The sequence below is a fragment of the Engystomops pustulosus genome, chromosome 4 (assembly GCF_040894005.1).
Source record: "Engystomops pustulosus chromosome 4, aEngPut4.maternal, whole genome shotgun sequence".
NCBI classification, from domain to species: Eukaryota; Metazoa; Chordata; class Amphibia; order Anura; family Leptodactylidae; genus Engystomops; species Engystomops pustulosus.
Genome location: NC_092414.1, coordinates 107005643 through 107021830, shown reverse-complemented (window position 1 = coordinate 107021830; position 16188 = coordinate 107005643). Strand labels below are relative to the sequence as shown.

The 16188-nt window shown below is 39.0% G+C and overlaps 1 protein-coding gene across 12 annotated transcripts in view; it reads left to right on the top strand.

Moving 5' to 3' along the window:
• Window positions 1-16188, top strand: part of CADPS2 (calcium dependent secretion activator 2) — a 295527-nt gene that overhangs the window by 176142 nt on the left and 103197 nt on the right. For 8 of the 12 annotated variants that reach the window (XM_072147004.1, XM_072147003.1, XM_072147000.1 and 5 more), the window contains exon 17: window positions 2304-2318. The exons of the other annotated variants lie outside the window; for them this stretch is intronic. In XM_072147004.1, coding sequence (XP_072003105.1) covers window positions 2304-2318 — 15 coding nt within the window. The remainder of the gene's footprint in view (window positions 1-2303; window positions 2319-16188) is intronic. 12 annotated transcript variants of the gene reach the window in all.

Here is a 16188-nt window from a genome sequence, read left to right as displayed (position 1 = left end):
TTGAAAGAACAATATTCTTCACATTCCAGATGTTCGTGTACATCTCCTAACTTAGCGGGAGACACGCACGAACACCTGCAAAGTGAAGAATAGTGTTATTTCAATGTGTTCTTACAAGTAAAACATCTGCAAACATCTGGAATTTTTTTTTTTGCACTGTTCTTTTACTGTTCAGTTTTATTAAAAAAATGCTCGGGTCTCCCATTGACTTCAATGGGGCTCGTTATTCGAGACGAGCACTCGAGCATCTGGAAAAGTTCGTCTCGAATAACGAGCACCCGAGCATTTTAGTGCTCGCTCATCTCTAATCATAATCCATATTTTTTTTGTTATTTTTATAATTAGTAAATAAAAATGTTAATTAACAGGTCCCAATTATATTTGTTACAGGGAGCCTGTCAGCAGAAATTATCCAAATTAACCACATACAGTACCTCAACGAATAGATTATTACTTCCAGAGCATGTTTCTTTTATGGGCCAGTGTGGTGGTATCTTACAGAAAATCAACTTTGAATTGATAAGACGGTTCTATTAAGTCACAGAAATGGAGTGCTCAGCACTGAAGTCAAGCTCTTTCCCCTTCAGACCCCCCCCCCCCTCACCTGTATAATATGTGGGCGAGAGAGGACAGGTTGACTTCATCGCTGAGCCCTCTGCCGTTCTGATTTTATTCAAATAATTTCCCCTAAAGTTGATATCTTAGATATTGCCACAAAGGCAAGAACATGATCTGGAAAATTTAAAGGGGTTGTCCAATTTCAGCAAATAATTGATTTGGTTTGTGTAAGGAAAAGTTATATAATTATCCAATATACTTCCTGTATCAATTCCTAAAAAAATAATCATGATTTTTTAGATCTTTACTTGCTGTCCTGCTATAGAAAGCTTCTATGTTTTCTTCCAGTGAATAGAATCTGTCCATGGTCATATGATGGACATGCAGGTGCACAACCCGTTATTATCACAAAGAGTAATCAGAGCCGTGTTATAATCCACATCTCTGTCTTATCAGTATCAGCAGTCCTCTCTTAAAGGGGTTTTCCCACGAAGACAAGTTAGGCCCTATCCTAAATTGCCGAGCTCCGCGCTTGGTGATCTCCGTCAGCTCCTTATAGATTAATGAGGAGAGCGGTCATGTGTGGCCATCTGCTCCATTACTCTTATGGAGCGATGAGGGGTCCGACGGAGGTACATGGGACCCCTCGTTTATGTGATCTGTGGAAGTCTAAGGAACTGAGACCCCCACTGATCAGCAAATTAGGCCCTATCCCGTGGGTCTTTGTGGAAAGAACACTTTTACTCTGTATCAATTAACACTTAATTAAGGCTAGTTGATTCCTAGCAATCTTATTAAGAATTTACTTCAGTATTGCAAGATGGCGGGCTTCTTCGAGACTTGCATACTAATAGTATAACATCTTGACAAATTAATCAAAGTATTGATAAAATTTGCTAAAAATTTGTGTAATTCTTTGTAATAGGTTGTATTTCATTGTCTTTATTATACTATATGTAAAATTGTGCAGCCTGCTCATTTTCCATGAATTTGACTGTTTATTAAAAAAAACAAGAAAAATCTTTGTCTGTACTATAGCTTTTCAGGCAGACCAGTGGTGCTGGTTTAATGCATTTTGGAGGTTTTTCCAGAGATTAATGATAATCTTGATGGTGAAATGTGTTGGCTGTGAATTTTTATCTTTGTGGACCGCTGTTTACTAGCACACATGCAATAAAAAAATATCTAGAAACCACTTTCTAAACCCTGGCAACAATGTCTACGGTAAGTAGAAAAGGCTTATGTTTAAGCCGTCTCCACTAGACTCCTTGCTTTTACAAGCCTTTTCACACAGAGTACTAACTAGCTTTTTGTAGCTAAACTAAAATTATATTTTCTACATGGAGTGTTCTAAACATTGCCATTTATAAGCCATAATCAAATTCTATTGTTAGCACTAGTGTTTCTAAAAAGGAAATCCGAAGGACAATAAACTTAATAAATAATGACCACATTTATCTATTCTTAGTAATGACTAACCACCCGTATAATGTATAAGATATTTATATGAGAGGACATATTATCAAAGTGCAAAGTTCAATATCTGCCCTTACATTTAAAGTTTTTTATACAAGAATTGCGGATTAATATAATAACCTTATAAAACACTTTTAGATGCTACAGGTGAACCTGGCTTCAAATATCCATAAGGAAGCATTACTAAAGAGTATGTTTGAACCTTTTTCTACTTTCTATCACTATAGTTAATTGATTTCTTTATTTTTCTATCCTCCTTTGCAAAGCAGCCGAGAAGGAATCAGGTGACAATTCACACTTAATGTTGCAGCATGTGTTGTGTGTTTAAGCATAATGTGTATGTAAGTTAGTTAGTTGTTAGTCTGCTGTGTGCATCTAATTTTTTGCTGTGAAGCTGATCATTTTTTATGTTTTAATTGCCATTATTTGTTTTCTTGTTGATGTAAATTAAAGCATAACTGTAAAGTTATAGTGATTTTACCAAATTATCATATGCGGTTCCCCCTAGGCCCCAATGATGCCTATTTTGTTCTGTTAGCCCTTTTCTTTTTAAAGTTATGGCATTTTCTGTTCTGAAAGTGTTTGACAAAAATTTTTCTTACCAGAGGTGAAATGGGCCAAGGCTCATGTCGGTCAATGCCCTCAAGCTGCGGCCAATTAGCTTGCCCACAAATCCCATGATGCCTTGTGTTCTAAGTATTTTAGCAGGAAATCTGTTTAGTTTTCCACAAGTAAATCACATACAGGATGCATATGGTGACCAGCCTGGCAGCTTCCATCACATGGAGAAGAAGGGAGCATGTAATAAGTGGAAATAATTCAAGTGAACTAGTTACATGAAGTCTATAGGGTTAACGGTTTATCTGCCAGAGCTGATTCTGCCAATGACAAGATGGGAAAAGAAGTAGCATGAGGGACCAAATCACAGACTGCAATGGAGGGACTGATAGGGAACAGGGGAGATCTTGTACCTCACTAATCTATGCAGGTGACATCTGTATTCACTGTTCTGAACACATCCAGCTATGTTACATACACAGAGAGAGCTCTGTCATATGACCAGAGCCGGTTCTAGACAAAGTGGGGCCCTGGGCAAAACTAAAAGTGGGGCCCCAAAATAAAACTATTTTATGACAAGCCACAGTCAGTAAGAGGCTCCCTTTAGTATGATAAAACAATCTGTAATATGAGAATTTTATAGGCAATAAACAGATGATAGGGAGATGATAGGCAGCTTGGTTGCTCAGTGGATAGCACTACAGCCTTGCAGCGTTGGTCAACATCTGCAAAGAGTTTGTATGTTCTCTCTGTGTCTGCGTGGGTTTCCTCCGGGTCCACTGGTTTCCTCCCAAACTCCAAAAAAATTACTGCTAGGTTGAATTGATTGTGAGCCCCATTGCGACTGGGACCGATCTGGCAAGCTTTGTGCAGCGCTGTGTAATCTGTAGGCGCTATATATATATAAAGAATTATTAATTGTAATTATTATTATAGAAGGTAAATATAAAAGTTGATAGAGATTTCTAGATGCAGAATTATAAAGTAGATTATATATACAGGAGATGGATATGAGAGATAAATACAACAGAAGAGAAATAGAAGATTGATTGATAAATAGAGAAAAAGTGAGATATATAAATGGTCAGATTATAGGAGATAGTAAACGAGACAGATAGATATATAGACAGGAGATAGACGATAAGCATCTTCACCCGGGAATTCAACCAATGGGGTATTAAACCTTTCACCGCCCGACATTTCTGCATATTTTGTCGCGTTATTGACCAGAGCAATATTTACAATTATGACTTTTAAAAATTAAATCGAAATAACATTATAGAGTTTACAGACATAGGCGCCTTCATGCAATTTTGATTCAAACTGAAACACAAAATAAAAGACAATAAGAGAGAAAGTGTGTTCTTAGATAGTTCTGCATAGAGAAGGGTTAAAAACATGAATATTAGTTGATATTATCCCTTCTCAAAATGTTGTAACATATAAAGTGATTATTTCCATTATCTGTGAGGTTCAGCAAATTCTCCCTGTAGGTTGATGGCTAAGAATCTGGAGGGGGGGCTACATAGAGCTTTATCTTTGGTTTTGTGACACATGGAACCTCACTTCTTTTTTCTTATGAAAAAATAGAGTCACTTCTTTTATATGAATCTAAATTTGTGTTTCTAAGTGTAAGGAAAACGGAGATATTAACTGTTACTCTGCCGTCGGGAGTGATTTTTATATATAAAAATGGCACCTGATATTCTCACTTTAAAGTTGAATATCTCGGGATCCATGGCACCTAGAAACAAAATTCAAGACTCATTAGAAAGAAGAGATTCTCCCCTTGCCTACTCATAGGGGATTGCCCGCACTTGAGAGGAAGTAGCTATAGCAGATCTAAGGTAATCTGAAAGGGTTAGCAAAGAAAGTACTGCATATAGGCAAGAAAGATACAATACAAAGTTTTACATCCCAATAGCCATTGAATTGTTGAAAAAATTTTTTACAGTTACTATTTAAGCTTGTAAATACATCATCCAAATCTTACATATTGACAAAATGTATTCACTAGTTCTCCATTCATATACTAAAAGGAAAGCCTGTTCAATCATTTATACCATGAATGGATTTTATATCAATTTGGGTGGTGTACTTTGTAGGGTTTGTGTGATATTCTACTGCAGTGGTCCCAAACCATTTGTTGCATTAAAACAATTTCCCAGGGATTGGGGAGGAGAGGGAAAGTATAAATACAAAACAGGAAAAAAGTGGCAGGATGACCCTACCCATAAGGGCTCATAATATAAATGGGAGGGTTGATAGAGACCCGAGGGAAAGAAGCAGAACAGTGCATGTATTACCTATTGAAGACAATCCTAAACAGGTTGGTATTCATATTGCATTTGAAGGATTGGCAGGAGGGGTACATTCTGACACACTTTGGTAGGGAGTTCAACTATGTGGAATGTGCAGGCTTCTAGCTGAGATGAATGTCTGCTGTTCTGTATGTATGTCACTGTGAAGATCCTCCACTACATTGACCAGGAAAACAGACCTTAGTCACCAGGGCAGTAACCATTTTGGTGGAGCTAGATTTGAAGTAAGGGAAATTCAAAAGTTTGAGTGAAGTCAGACGTTTGGCTGACTAAAAATGTGTTTAGTCAACATCCTACAAATAACTATTTTACCAGCATAACCTTATAACATAGCATAACCTTTACTGTGCTTAACCTTATAATCCAGCATCAGCATGGGTTTGTGAGGGATTGGTCCTGTCAGACTAATCTGATTGGCTTCAACGAGGAGGTAAGTTATAGATGGGCCTGGGGAAGGCTGTGGATGTTGTATATCTGGACTTTTCCAAGGCATTTGACACTGCTGCATAAAAGGTTGGTACATAAAATGAGAATGCTGGGATTAGGAGAAAATGGCAGATGAGCTATAATGTAGACAAACGTAAGGTTATGCACTTGGGCCAAGGAAATGAAAATTATAATTATGTCTTAAACGATAAAATTCTTAGCAAAACTGATGGAGAAAAAGACTTGGGGATATTGGTGGATAGTAAACTTAATTTTAGTAACCAGAGCCAGGCATCTGCTGCTAAAGCAAATTAAATTATGTGATTTCAACAGAGAAATAGATTCTCATGATAAGGAAATAGTTCTGCACTCACATGGAGCATGGAATAGTTCAGACCTCACATGGAATATTGTGTACAGTTTTGGGCTCCAGTGTATAAAAGGACATAGTAGAACTTGACCGGGTGCATAGGAGAGCTGCAAAGATTATTAGGGGAATGAGGGGACTAGAATACAATGATAGAATACAAAATTTGGGATTATATAGTTTAGAATAAAAACAACTGAATGTACACAAACCTGAATGGGCACTACAAGGATCTCTCCAAAGATCTTTTTATGCCTAGGCCTATGGCCAGGAATAGGGGGCATCATCTGCGCCCGAAGGAGAGGTGGTGCTACCATCGCATAGACAAAGGTTCTTTACTGTGCGAACAGTGAGACAATGGAACTTTCTGCCACAAGATGTTGTAATGGCTGATAATTTAAACATGTTCAAGAGGGGCCTGGATGCCTTTCTAGAGGGCAATAATATAACATCGTATGGGAGTAGAACTTTTTGTTGTTAGTTTCTGTTGATCTAGGGAGTTATTCTGACTGCCGTATTAGGGTCCAGCCTTGCAGGGGTTTTGCCTTGGGAAGGCTGTGGATGTTGTGGATCAACACAATATAATGTATACGTTGGACTTGATGGACTGATGTCTTTTTTTAACCTCTTTGCTATGATACTATGATAACCTGCCCGGTTCTGAATGCATAATACCCTGTGTTTTAATGGTGAGGGCTATAGGCCAGTTTTGCATAAGGCAATTTGTTACAATATTGGCTCCATTTAACCCCTTCACGCTCCGTGGCGGATATATCCGCCACGGAGCGCAGTGACTTAGCGCTCAGTGGCGGATATATCCGCCACTGCGCTTATGCCGGCTCGGCTCTGGATCAGAGCCGAACCGGCATCGGGAGACACGGGGTGCCGGCTGTAACTAATAGCCGGCACCCCAGTGTAACACCCGCGATCGGAGTTGTCTCCGATCGCGGGTGCTTAACCCGTTAAATGCCGCGGTCAGTGCGACCGCGGCATCTAACATGCATCTGGGGGATCTTTCCCCCACGATCGGCCCCCCCGAACCGTTTTCGGGGGGCGCCGATCGTTGCTATAGTAACTCTGGGGTCCGATCTGGACCCCAGAGTTACCTGCAAGAACTGCCAGTAAGATGGCGTCTGTGACGTCATCTTACTGGCACAGTGCCAGCCTATGCAAGTGCATAGGCTGACACTGATAATACTCTGCAATACATGAGTATTGCAGAATATTATCATGAAGAAGCAATCAGATGATTGCTTCTTCATGTCCCATGGTATAAAAGTGAAAAAGTTAAAAAAAAAAAGTTATTCAATAAAAAAATAAAGTCATAAATCACTAAAAATGCCCCAAACCCCCAAAACATATAAAGAGACATATAACTCAAAAAAAGTCTAAATCATAACACAAACCCCACATATATAGTATCACCGCGTCCGTAACAACCCGTAGAATAAAAGTAAATCATTATTGAACCCCCACGATAAACGCCGTAAAAAAAAACTGCTATAAACCTTCCAAAAATTATGATTTTTACCTTTTCAATCCCACAAAAAATGCTATAAAATGCGATCAAAAAACCATATGTACTCAGACATGATACTGGTGCAAAGTACAACATGTCCCGCAAAAAACAAGCCATCAACCAGCTCCGTAGCCAAAAATGTAACAATGTTATGCCACTTGGAAGACGGCAATACATAAATGATAGATTTTTCCCCACATTAGGGTTTTGTTTGACAAATTTAGTAAAACGCAAGAAAATATATTCATGTCTGGTATCCCCGTAATCGTATCAACCCATAGAATAAAGATAACATGATTATTAGTCTATACGGTGAACACCAAAAAAAAAAAAAAAGTAAAAAATCCAGTACAGAATTGATGCTTTTCTACTCCTGCCCTCAAAAAAAGTTCCTAAATTTTCAACAATAGGTGATACCAACCCCAAAATGGTAACAATGGAAAAAGCATCTCGTCCCGCAAAAAAAATGCCATCACATGGCCCCAATAACGAAAAAGCGAAAATTTTATAGCCTTCAAAAGGGGCCAATGAGGAAACTAAAATCCTGGCAGCTGCAGCGCCCTCCTTCCCTTCTGCACCTCGCTGTGCCCCCATAACACAAGTCACAGCCACATGTGGGGGGTCTTTGTACTCAGGAGAAATTGCAGAACAAATTGTATGGTGGGTTTTCTCTTTTTATATTTTGGAAATGTGTAAATTTTAGTGCTAAATGAACGTATAAGGGAACAATATGACCATTCTAAATTTCACCTCCATTTTGATTCAATTACTATGAAGATCTCAAGGGGTTAACAATCTTCGTAAAAGCTGTTTCTGATAGTTTGAGGGGTGCAGATTTGAAAATGGGTAGATTATATAGGGGGTTTTGATGCTAAATTTGTAAAATTTCATTCAAAACTGTATTTATCCCCAAAATAGTCAATTCTGAGAATCCGGAAAAGCGATATTCTATTTGTAAGCCGCGTGACATCAAAATAAATTATCCAGACATTTCAGAAATTATGAAAATGTAAAGTAGACAAATGGGAAATGTTATGCAACTTATTTAGGTGGTAAATCTATCTGCCTGAAAACGCAATGATTTAGAATTTCGAAAATGGCAAATTTTTCAAAAAATTTATCATATTTTCTTTTTTTTTGTAAATAAACGCAAAACTTATCAGCCAAAATTTACCACTAAAATGAAGTACAACATGTGGGGAAAAAACAATCTCAGAATCACTTTGATAAGTAACAGTGTTCAAAAGTTATAACCATATAAAGAGACGCAAGTCAGAATCCAAAAAATCGGGCTGAGCCTTTAGCTACAAAATGGCTGCGTCCTTAAGGGGTTAAAGTTAGTGCCACAGCTGTTTTTAAAATGTTATGGTTTTAAAATCCTATCATTTTAAGATAACATTTAGCTTTTTTTCTTTTGTCAAAGCTCGCAAACCTCAAGGTCAGACAGCGAAGTAAAGACAGCTGGTTATGACATATTCCTAATAAAATTATTTCCATTTTTCTATTTTGCCTTGTCTTTATGTGTTTATTAACATTTTTATACCCCACCCTTAGGAGTTCTTGGCCAGTGTGATTATTGTTAATAAAAGCCCACATCACTATTAACCTTATACTGTTCTACTTAAAGCATAAAAAGGTTCATTTTCCCAATTGCCTTTGCCATTAAATAGTTAAGACGTCACAGCAGGCATTTGAGAGGTAATTCAGTAAACTATTTAATTTATGACAACATGTGGCCATTATATGTACATGCTTTAAAGTATATATGAAGCATACTCCTAATTAAAATGTATGACTTAATACAGTAATGCCATGCTTTGCTTTAGTAGAAGTGCAAGGTTGATAATTCATTGATCTCTCAAGGTAAGATATAGACATTAGCAATAGACATTACTTAACCTTCACACTAAGTGCAATATGCTGTACTATTTATTGTCTTAATAAACTGTAGGTTTATAGTGATTAGTGATTATAGGAATTTCCACATCTTGAATAGATGGGAAAAAAATGATATATTTCAAAATGCTTTCAGTTGCCAACCTGATTTTTTTCTACCCTGAACATCTTACTGGATTGTTGGACAAATTAGAAAACCGAAAGGAATGATTAGGTTGGGATTGTAATTTATATTAACATTAGAGATGAGCAAGCACTAAAATGCCTGAGTGCTCGTTACTCGAGTCAAACTTTTTCCGATGCACGAGTGCTCGTTTCGAATAACGAACCCCATTGAAGTCAATGGGAGACTCAAGGATTTTTAAAATGTGTCATTTTATTGAGAAATTAGGAAGTCAGCCCTGTTTCTTAGTTTTTTTTTTTATTTAATGGAATATTCGTGGAACTTCAAAAAAGGAGAATGACTCGTGTTAAATATCTGCAATGTTCTTCACATATATTGTTCTTCACATACTATTGTGAAGAACACCTTTCTGTACTCATGTCTTCTGATAAGAAGAACACATTGCAGATGTTTCCGTACATCTGCTAACTTATTAGAAGACATGAGTGCAGAATGGTGTTCTTCACAATAGTATGCGAAGAACAATATGTGTGAAGATTCTTCACACATATTGTTCTTCACATAATATTGTGAAGAACACCATTCTGCACTAATGTCTTCTGATTAGTTAACAGATGTACGAAAACATCTGCAATGTGTTCTTTACTGTGTTCTGCACTTAAATGATCCTTAATGATCCTTAAATGATCCTGTGTTCACTGTGTTCTTCACTGTTCTTCACTGTGTTTCCTTAAGTGAAAGCTCTTTCTCAAGCAGGTGAAATACTCGTCCGAGCAACGAGCCGTTTCGAGTACGCTAATACTCGAACGAGCATCAAGCTCGGACGAGTATGCTCGCTGATCTCTAATTAACATTTAAGTTAAAATGTTGCAATTTTGCTGTGATTTTGTGGTTCAAAGTGAAAAAACAAAGTCATACTGCAGCATTAAAACCTATCCCACAGATAAGTAATACAGTGGGAACGGAAAGTATTCAAATTTTACACTCTTTGTTTCATTGCAGCCAATTTTTAAGATCAAAAAAGTTCTTTTTTTTGCTCATTAATGTAAACTCTGCATAGCATCTTGACATTAAAAAACAGAAATGTAGATATTTTTGCTAAACACTGATCTTATGAAGTCGGCACTAGACGCAATAAAGGTGTGCTCCATATTTGCCCTGTGTCATATGGCTAAAAATGGTAATCAAAAGCACAGGAAATATGAATAAAGGCACCACCTCAAGGATATTTAATTTTTTATATCGATATACACATATATAATACAATAAAACACCAAAAAAACTAAAATTGATAAAACCAAATCCTGTTCATAATAATCTTTATGCCAATATATTGTAGATTGATTATATGTTCTCTTATAGCTCTTGTGTGAATAGTAATAACAACAGTTGGGCCCAGCCATATATTTATACTCTAAATGCTATATTGCATCCCTTCTAACCATACATACTGAGCAAATGGTTAAAAACCTATTGAAATTGCCAAACTATACAGGATAACCATGAATGAACTCAATGGGGCAGATTTACTTACCCGGTCCTGTCGCGATCTCACGTTGTGTTGTCCGATGAGAATTCGAGTCTGCCGCGATTCACTAACATCGTGCGCCCGATATCCAGCAGGTGTTGCTGCTGCGCCGAGGTCCGCCGAAGTTCACCTTCTTCTTCCCGGTGCATGTTAGTGCTGATCTTGCGACACAAATCCTTTTTTAAATTCTGCGGTTTCCGACTCCCATGCCCCCCCCCCCCATTTCTGTCGCGTGCAAGCTGGCGCCGATGGGCCACAATCCGATCATGTGCGCCAAAAACTTGGGGCAATTTGGCGCAAAACGGAAATATTCTGGAAACCCTACGAAACTGCGGCGTCCGGACCCTTAGTAAATAGCCCCAATGTTTCTATGACTATGATTCAAGGAAGCTTTTTGGCCCAACAAAACTCAGTTTGTTGAGTTTTAACTTTCGTGGCAGCTCCCAGTCCTATTGTTCACTCTGGGATTGCTAAGGCAGCGGCGCTAAATGGTTTTGTTTTATGCACATGTGCACTAGTTGTCTCTGGCGTACTGCAAGTTCCAGTCTGTGCTGATTTTCGAGCGTTCACTTTTCAGATCTTCTGCTGCTCACTCCACTCCAAAAGAACATCTGTTTGAGTTTGTTAATCACAGCAAGCCTCGGCAATCTTTGTCTTGTTATTTAAATAAAGTATCATATATAGGTAGCATTCTAGTGTTGTTCTTTATACCCAATCGGCTGATCCTTCTGGTATGTAATGTACTTAGACTAGACTTGTTTCTGAGCTCCCAGCTCCTTCCTCAGTAGGGCCTTTTAGTTTTATGGTGTTTTATTGTATATGTGTATATCGACATAATGGGGCTTATTTACGAAGGGTGCGCGGCCGCACTTTCGTCTGATTTCCGATGTTTTGGGGTTTTGCACGGCTGTGACAGGTATTTAACATTGTGTTGATTGTGCCGCAAGCGATTGGATTTTTGTGCAGCTGCACTGGTTTTCATGCGACCGAAATCAGGGGCTGGGGATCTGATTCGGACTTAGAGCGGGATTTAACTTTTAAATTGTGTCGCAAGATCAAGCACTTACATGCACCATGAGCATGTGGGATATCGGGCACACGATTTTCGTGAATAGCGGCACAGTGCATTATCGTGTGAACTCCTCCGGATGGGTAAGTAAATGTGCCCCAATAGATAAAAAATCTTTTTTTGGGAGAAAGGTGGCACCTTTATTTATCTTTCCTATGCAATTTATTAAAAAAGAAAAACTGAAATATCACATGGTCCATGTGTCACATGCATGCTCACATGCTGTCCATTTCCTTCTGATCTGAACTTGAGATGGTTCTAAAAACAGTCACAGGAATAAATCTTGTGTAATCAGCTCACCCACTCCGTTCAAACAATCCACATGGTCTTGACTCTGGACACTCCAGCAGGACAACCTTGGCCACAGGTGCATACAACGATGAAGTAAGAAGAAAACTTTTTCCAGCTGGACATCAGAAGTCAGTTTTGGGTAAAGTATAGCAAAATTTATTTGGAATCCATTAAAAATGACACAAGTAGTGCATGACACAGCATAAGGAGTAAGCTGGAAAAAGTTTTCTTCTTACTTTATCGTTGAGATGGTTCTACTCTTTTATTGGAGTCCATCTGTGTTTAACTAACCCCTTCCCAGTGCACACCATAATAGTACGGTGGGAAGTGACTTAATGACACACACCATACTATTATGGCACGCGGTAGGTGCCAGCTCACGTTCGGAGCTGGAGGCCTATAGAACTGGTGTCGTTGCATATCTGTAACACCCACAACTGGAAGTTCCTCCGATTGTGGGTATTTATCCCTTACAGGCCGTGGCTTTTGACGTGGATCCCCCTGTGGTACCTAACTGGTGGGGTACGATCCTCTGCTGGCAGCCCCGGGGCACTGGCAGACTCCGATCTCTTCCGGGAGCCAGGTCCTGCCTCCCCATCTGTAATAAACTTAGTATGCACAATGTCGATATTTGTATTGCAATGTGTAAGCTTGTATCTGAGCTTGTATCTGATCAGAACGGCTCCTTCAACCAAAAAATACAAAAGTTATGCTGCTGTAAAAATGGCCATACTAAAACAAATGCAATTTTTTCTATTCTAGTTTTTCTTCAATAAAGTTGGAGAAATAGAAATAAATTATATAAATAAGGTATCACCATAATCATAGTGATCCGTAGAATAAAGATAATATATTATTTTTATGCTATAGTGAACGCCCCCCCCAAAAAAAATGCTCCGAAATCAGAATTGATGATTTTATTTTCCTCACATAAAGAGTTTATAAAATCTCATCAATAAGCTTAAGATTCACTAAAAGGAAGGTTTTTTACAGTGCATCTTGTCTCACAAAAAAAGCCCTTAATTATCCAAATTGCCGAAAAAATAAATAAAGGTTGTATAAACCTATAAACCCCTTCGTGTTGTCATAGAACAGGTAGTGGGTAGTGACTTGCCAACACGGTTCAAACACAGTGATCGGGTCAAGATGGCGTCTGTTCTTGACTACCATCGATCCTGTCCTGTAGACTAGAGGGGTTTCGTCCCCACCCACCCAGTTCATGATCACTGCTATTGATTGATCAATTCAGACCAGTCAATAGCAGCGATTTTACTTAAGATGTCAGTAACACCAATCACCTTGTCTGTAGACACAATGATCGGGGCAAGGTGGTGGCTGTTCCTGACAGCCACCAATTTTGCCTTGCGGTCCAGAGGGGTTTCGTTGACCCCCTCAGTTCATGTTCGCTGCTATTAACTGGTCCATCTGGACCAGCCAATAGCAGCAATATTTGTCACAATGGGAATCACTGGGGTGAATAATAGCAACACACGGTGATAATCGCTGCTGTCTAGGTAGGGGCCATGTCTGATGGCATAATGCCACCCACTGAAGGATAAGGGTAACCACTTGTATGTGAATAACTTTTATCCCAGCATTCCCCTATTCCAATCCCTCAGTTCCAGAGGTTCTGTCGCATGCGGCACTGTACGCGAAAACCATAGAGGTCTCCTGGAACCCTTGTTAGGCAGCCACTCACAGAGATCCATCCACTGTTGAGCCAGACTGCATCCTAGCTTACAATAAATACTTCAATGGGTTTGATCTGTCAGATCAGATGTTGAAGCTGTACAGCGCCCTATGGAAACCAAAGATATGGTACAAAATGCTGGCCGTGTACATTTGTTCAGATGATGCTGTGCAACTCTCACGTGCTGTTCCAATGCGCAGGTCATGCCGTATCATTTCTCCATTTTCAAGAGACAAGTATTAGGAAAGTAGGACAGGGCCCCTGTACCTCTGGATTAGATGGTCCACCCTGTTTTGCCAGGACAGCATTTTCCCAGTGAATTCCACTGCTTCTAATGGCGGGGGTCAGAAAAGAGTCTGTTCCAAAAGAGAAGTTAGGAAGGACACTATATACTACTACGAGACCTGCAATAACTCCAGAGTGAAACATTTTAATTGGTCCCTTGGTTTATTCCACTTCCTTATGTGCAACACATTCGCAATTCACGTCCAACCTTTGTTGTGAATTCATTTTGGTAAAAGGAATTATTCAACAACTTTGATGGTCACATTGCTCCCTAGGATTGCAAACTAGGGTTACTTGTGGGTTTTATGTTTTTATTTAGATTTTCTATTTCCCCTACAAGGCTCTGAATTTGTTAGCACATGCTTTCTAATTGTCCCTATAAAGTAGGTTTTGATGATTTTAGTTATAAGCCTCCTCACATCCTAAAAAAAGTAAAGGATGTTTGAAAAATGATGCCAAGTTAAAGCAGCCATATGGAAAATGTTAGTTAACAAGATATGTTGGTGATGTGACCAACTTTCGAACAAGTAGAAAATTTTGAATTTGGTAAACAGTTTTTTTCAAAATTTTCTCAAAATTTCCACATTTCATAAATAAATACTAAACATATTGCTTAAATTTCTCCACCAACAGGAAGTACAAGGTGTCACGAAAAACTATCTCAACTGGATATGTTAAAGTGTACCAAAGTTACAACCACTTAAAGTGACAAATGCCAGATTTTTTTAAAAAAGGGCTGTGTCAGGAAGGTGAAAAATGGTCAAGTCGTTAAGGGGTTAAACTGATTGGACTTGATTAAGAAAGGTACACACATCTATATAAGACATCAAAATGCATGTCAGAGCACATGAGAATCATAAGGTCTAAGAAGCTGCCCAATGAGCTCAGAGACAGAATTGTGGCAAGACACACATCTTGCTAAGGTTACAAAAGATTGTCTGCAGCACTCAAGGTTCCTGAGAGTGTAGTAGCCTCCATAATTAAATTGAAGAAGTTTGGCACAACAACTCCTCTTCGACGTGGCCGTCCAGCCACACTAAGCAATTTTGGGAGAAGGGAATTGGTGAGAGGGGTAAACAATAACCTCAAAATCACTGTGGCTGAGATCCAGAGATACAGTAGGGAGATGGGGGAAAGTTCCAAAAAGTCCACTATCCCTGCAGCCCTCCAACAGTTGCAGCTTTATGGCAGAGTGTGCTGATAGAAGCCTCTCCTCAGTGCAAGAAATATGAAAGCTGCATACAGTTTGCAAAAAACATGTTAAAGACTCCCAGACTATGAGAAATAAGAATCTCTTGTCTGATGAGACGAAGATTGAACTTTTTGGTGTTACTTCTAAGTGGTTTGAGTGTCCAGTCACTGTCCATCACCTGCCAAATACAATCCCAACAGTGAGTCGTGGTGATGGCATCATGCTATGGGTGTGTTTTTCTGCTACTGAGATAGGATGATTGGTGCGATTGAAGGAACAATGAATGTGACCAAGTACAGAGATATCCTGGATAAAAACCTCTTTCAGAGTGCTCTGGATCTCAAACTGGGTAGAAGACGCACCTTCCAACAAGACAATGACCCTAAGCGTACCGCTAAAATAACCAAACATCGGCTTCAGAACATTTCTGTGACCATTTTTGACTGGACTAACCGGAGCCCAATTGAGCATCTTCAAGAGACTTGAAAGTCGTTGTTCCCAGTGTTCACCATTCAATGTTCATGTTTTATTTCAGTTTTGCTTGTTTAACCACTTTCCCGCATTTGGCTCACTGATTGTGGGTCTCAACTATTTAAATGCTGTCTGAAAAAGTGTTGGGTATATTTAAATCCCAAAATAGCTGGGAGTTTGTCACACTCCCAGGGTTGACATTATGCAGCATCTGTAACCGTGTGTAAGTAACAGGTGTATACAGATGTACTGCGAATAAAAGCTGTTGATCCCAGTGGTGGTCAGAGAAACAGCCCTTGAGGGAAGTTGCACATGTGCCAGAAAATTCAATATTCTAGAGAAACTAATGACGGTACAACTCGCCAGTCTTATACTGCACCAGATTGATCATCCAGTATCAGACACCGTGAACCACAG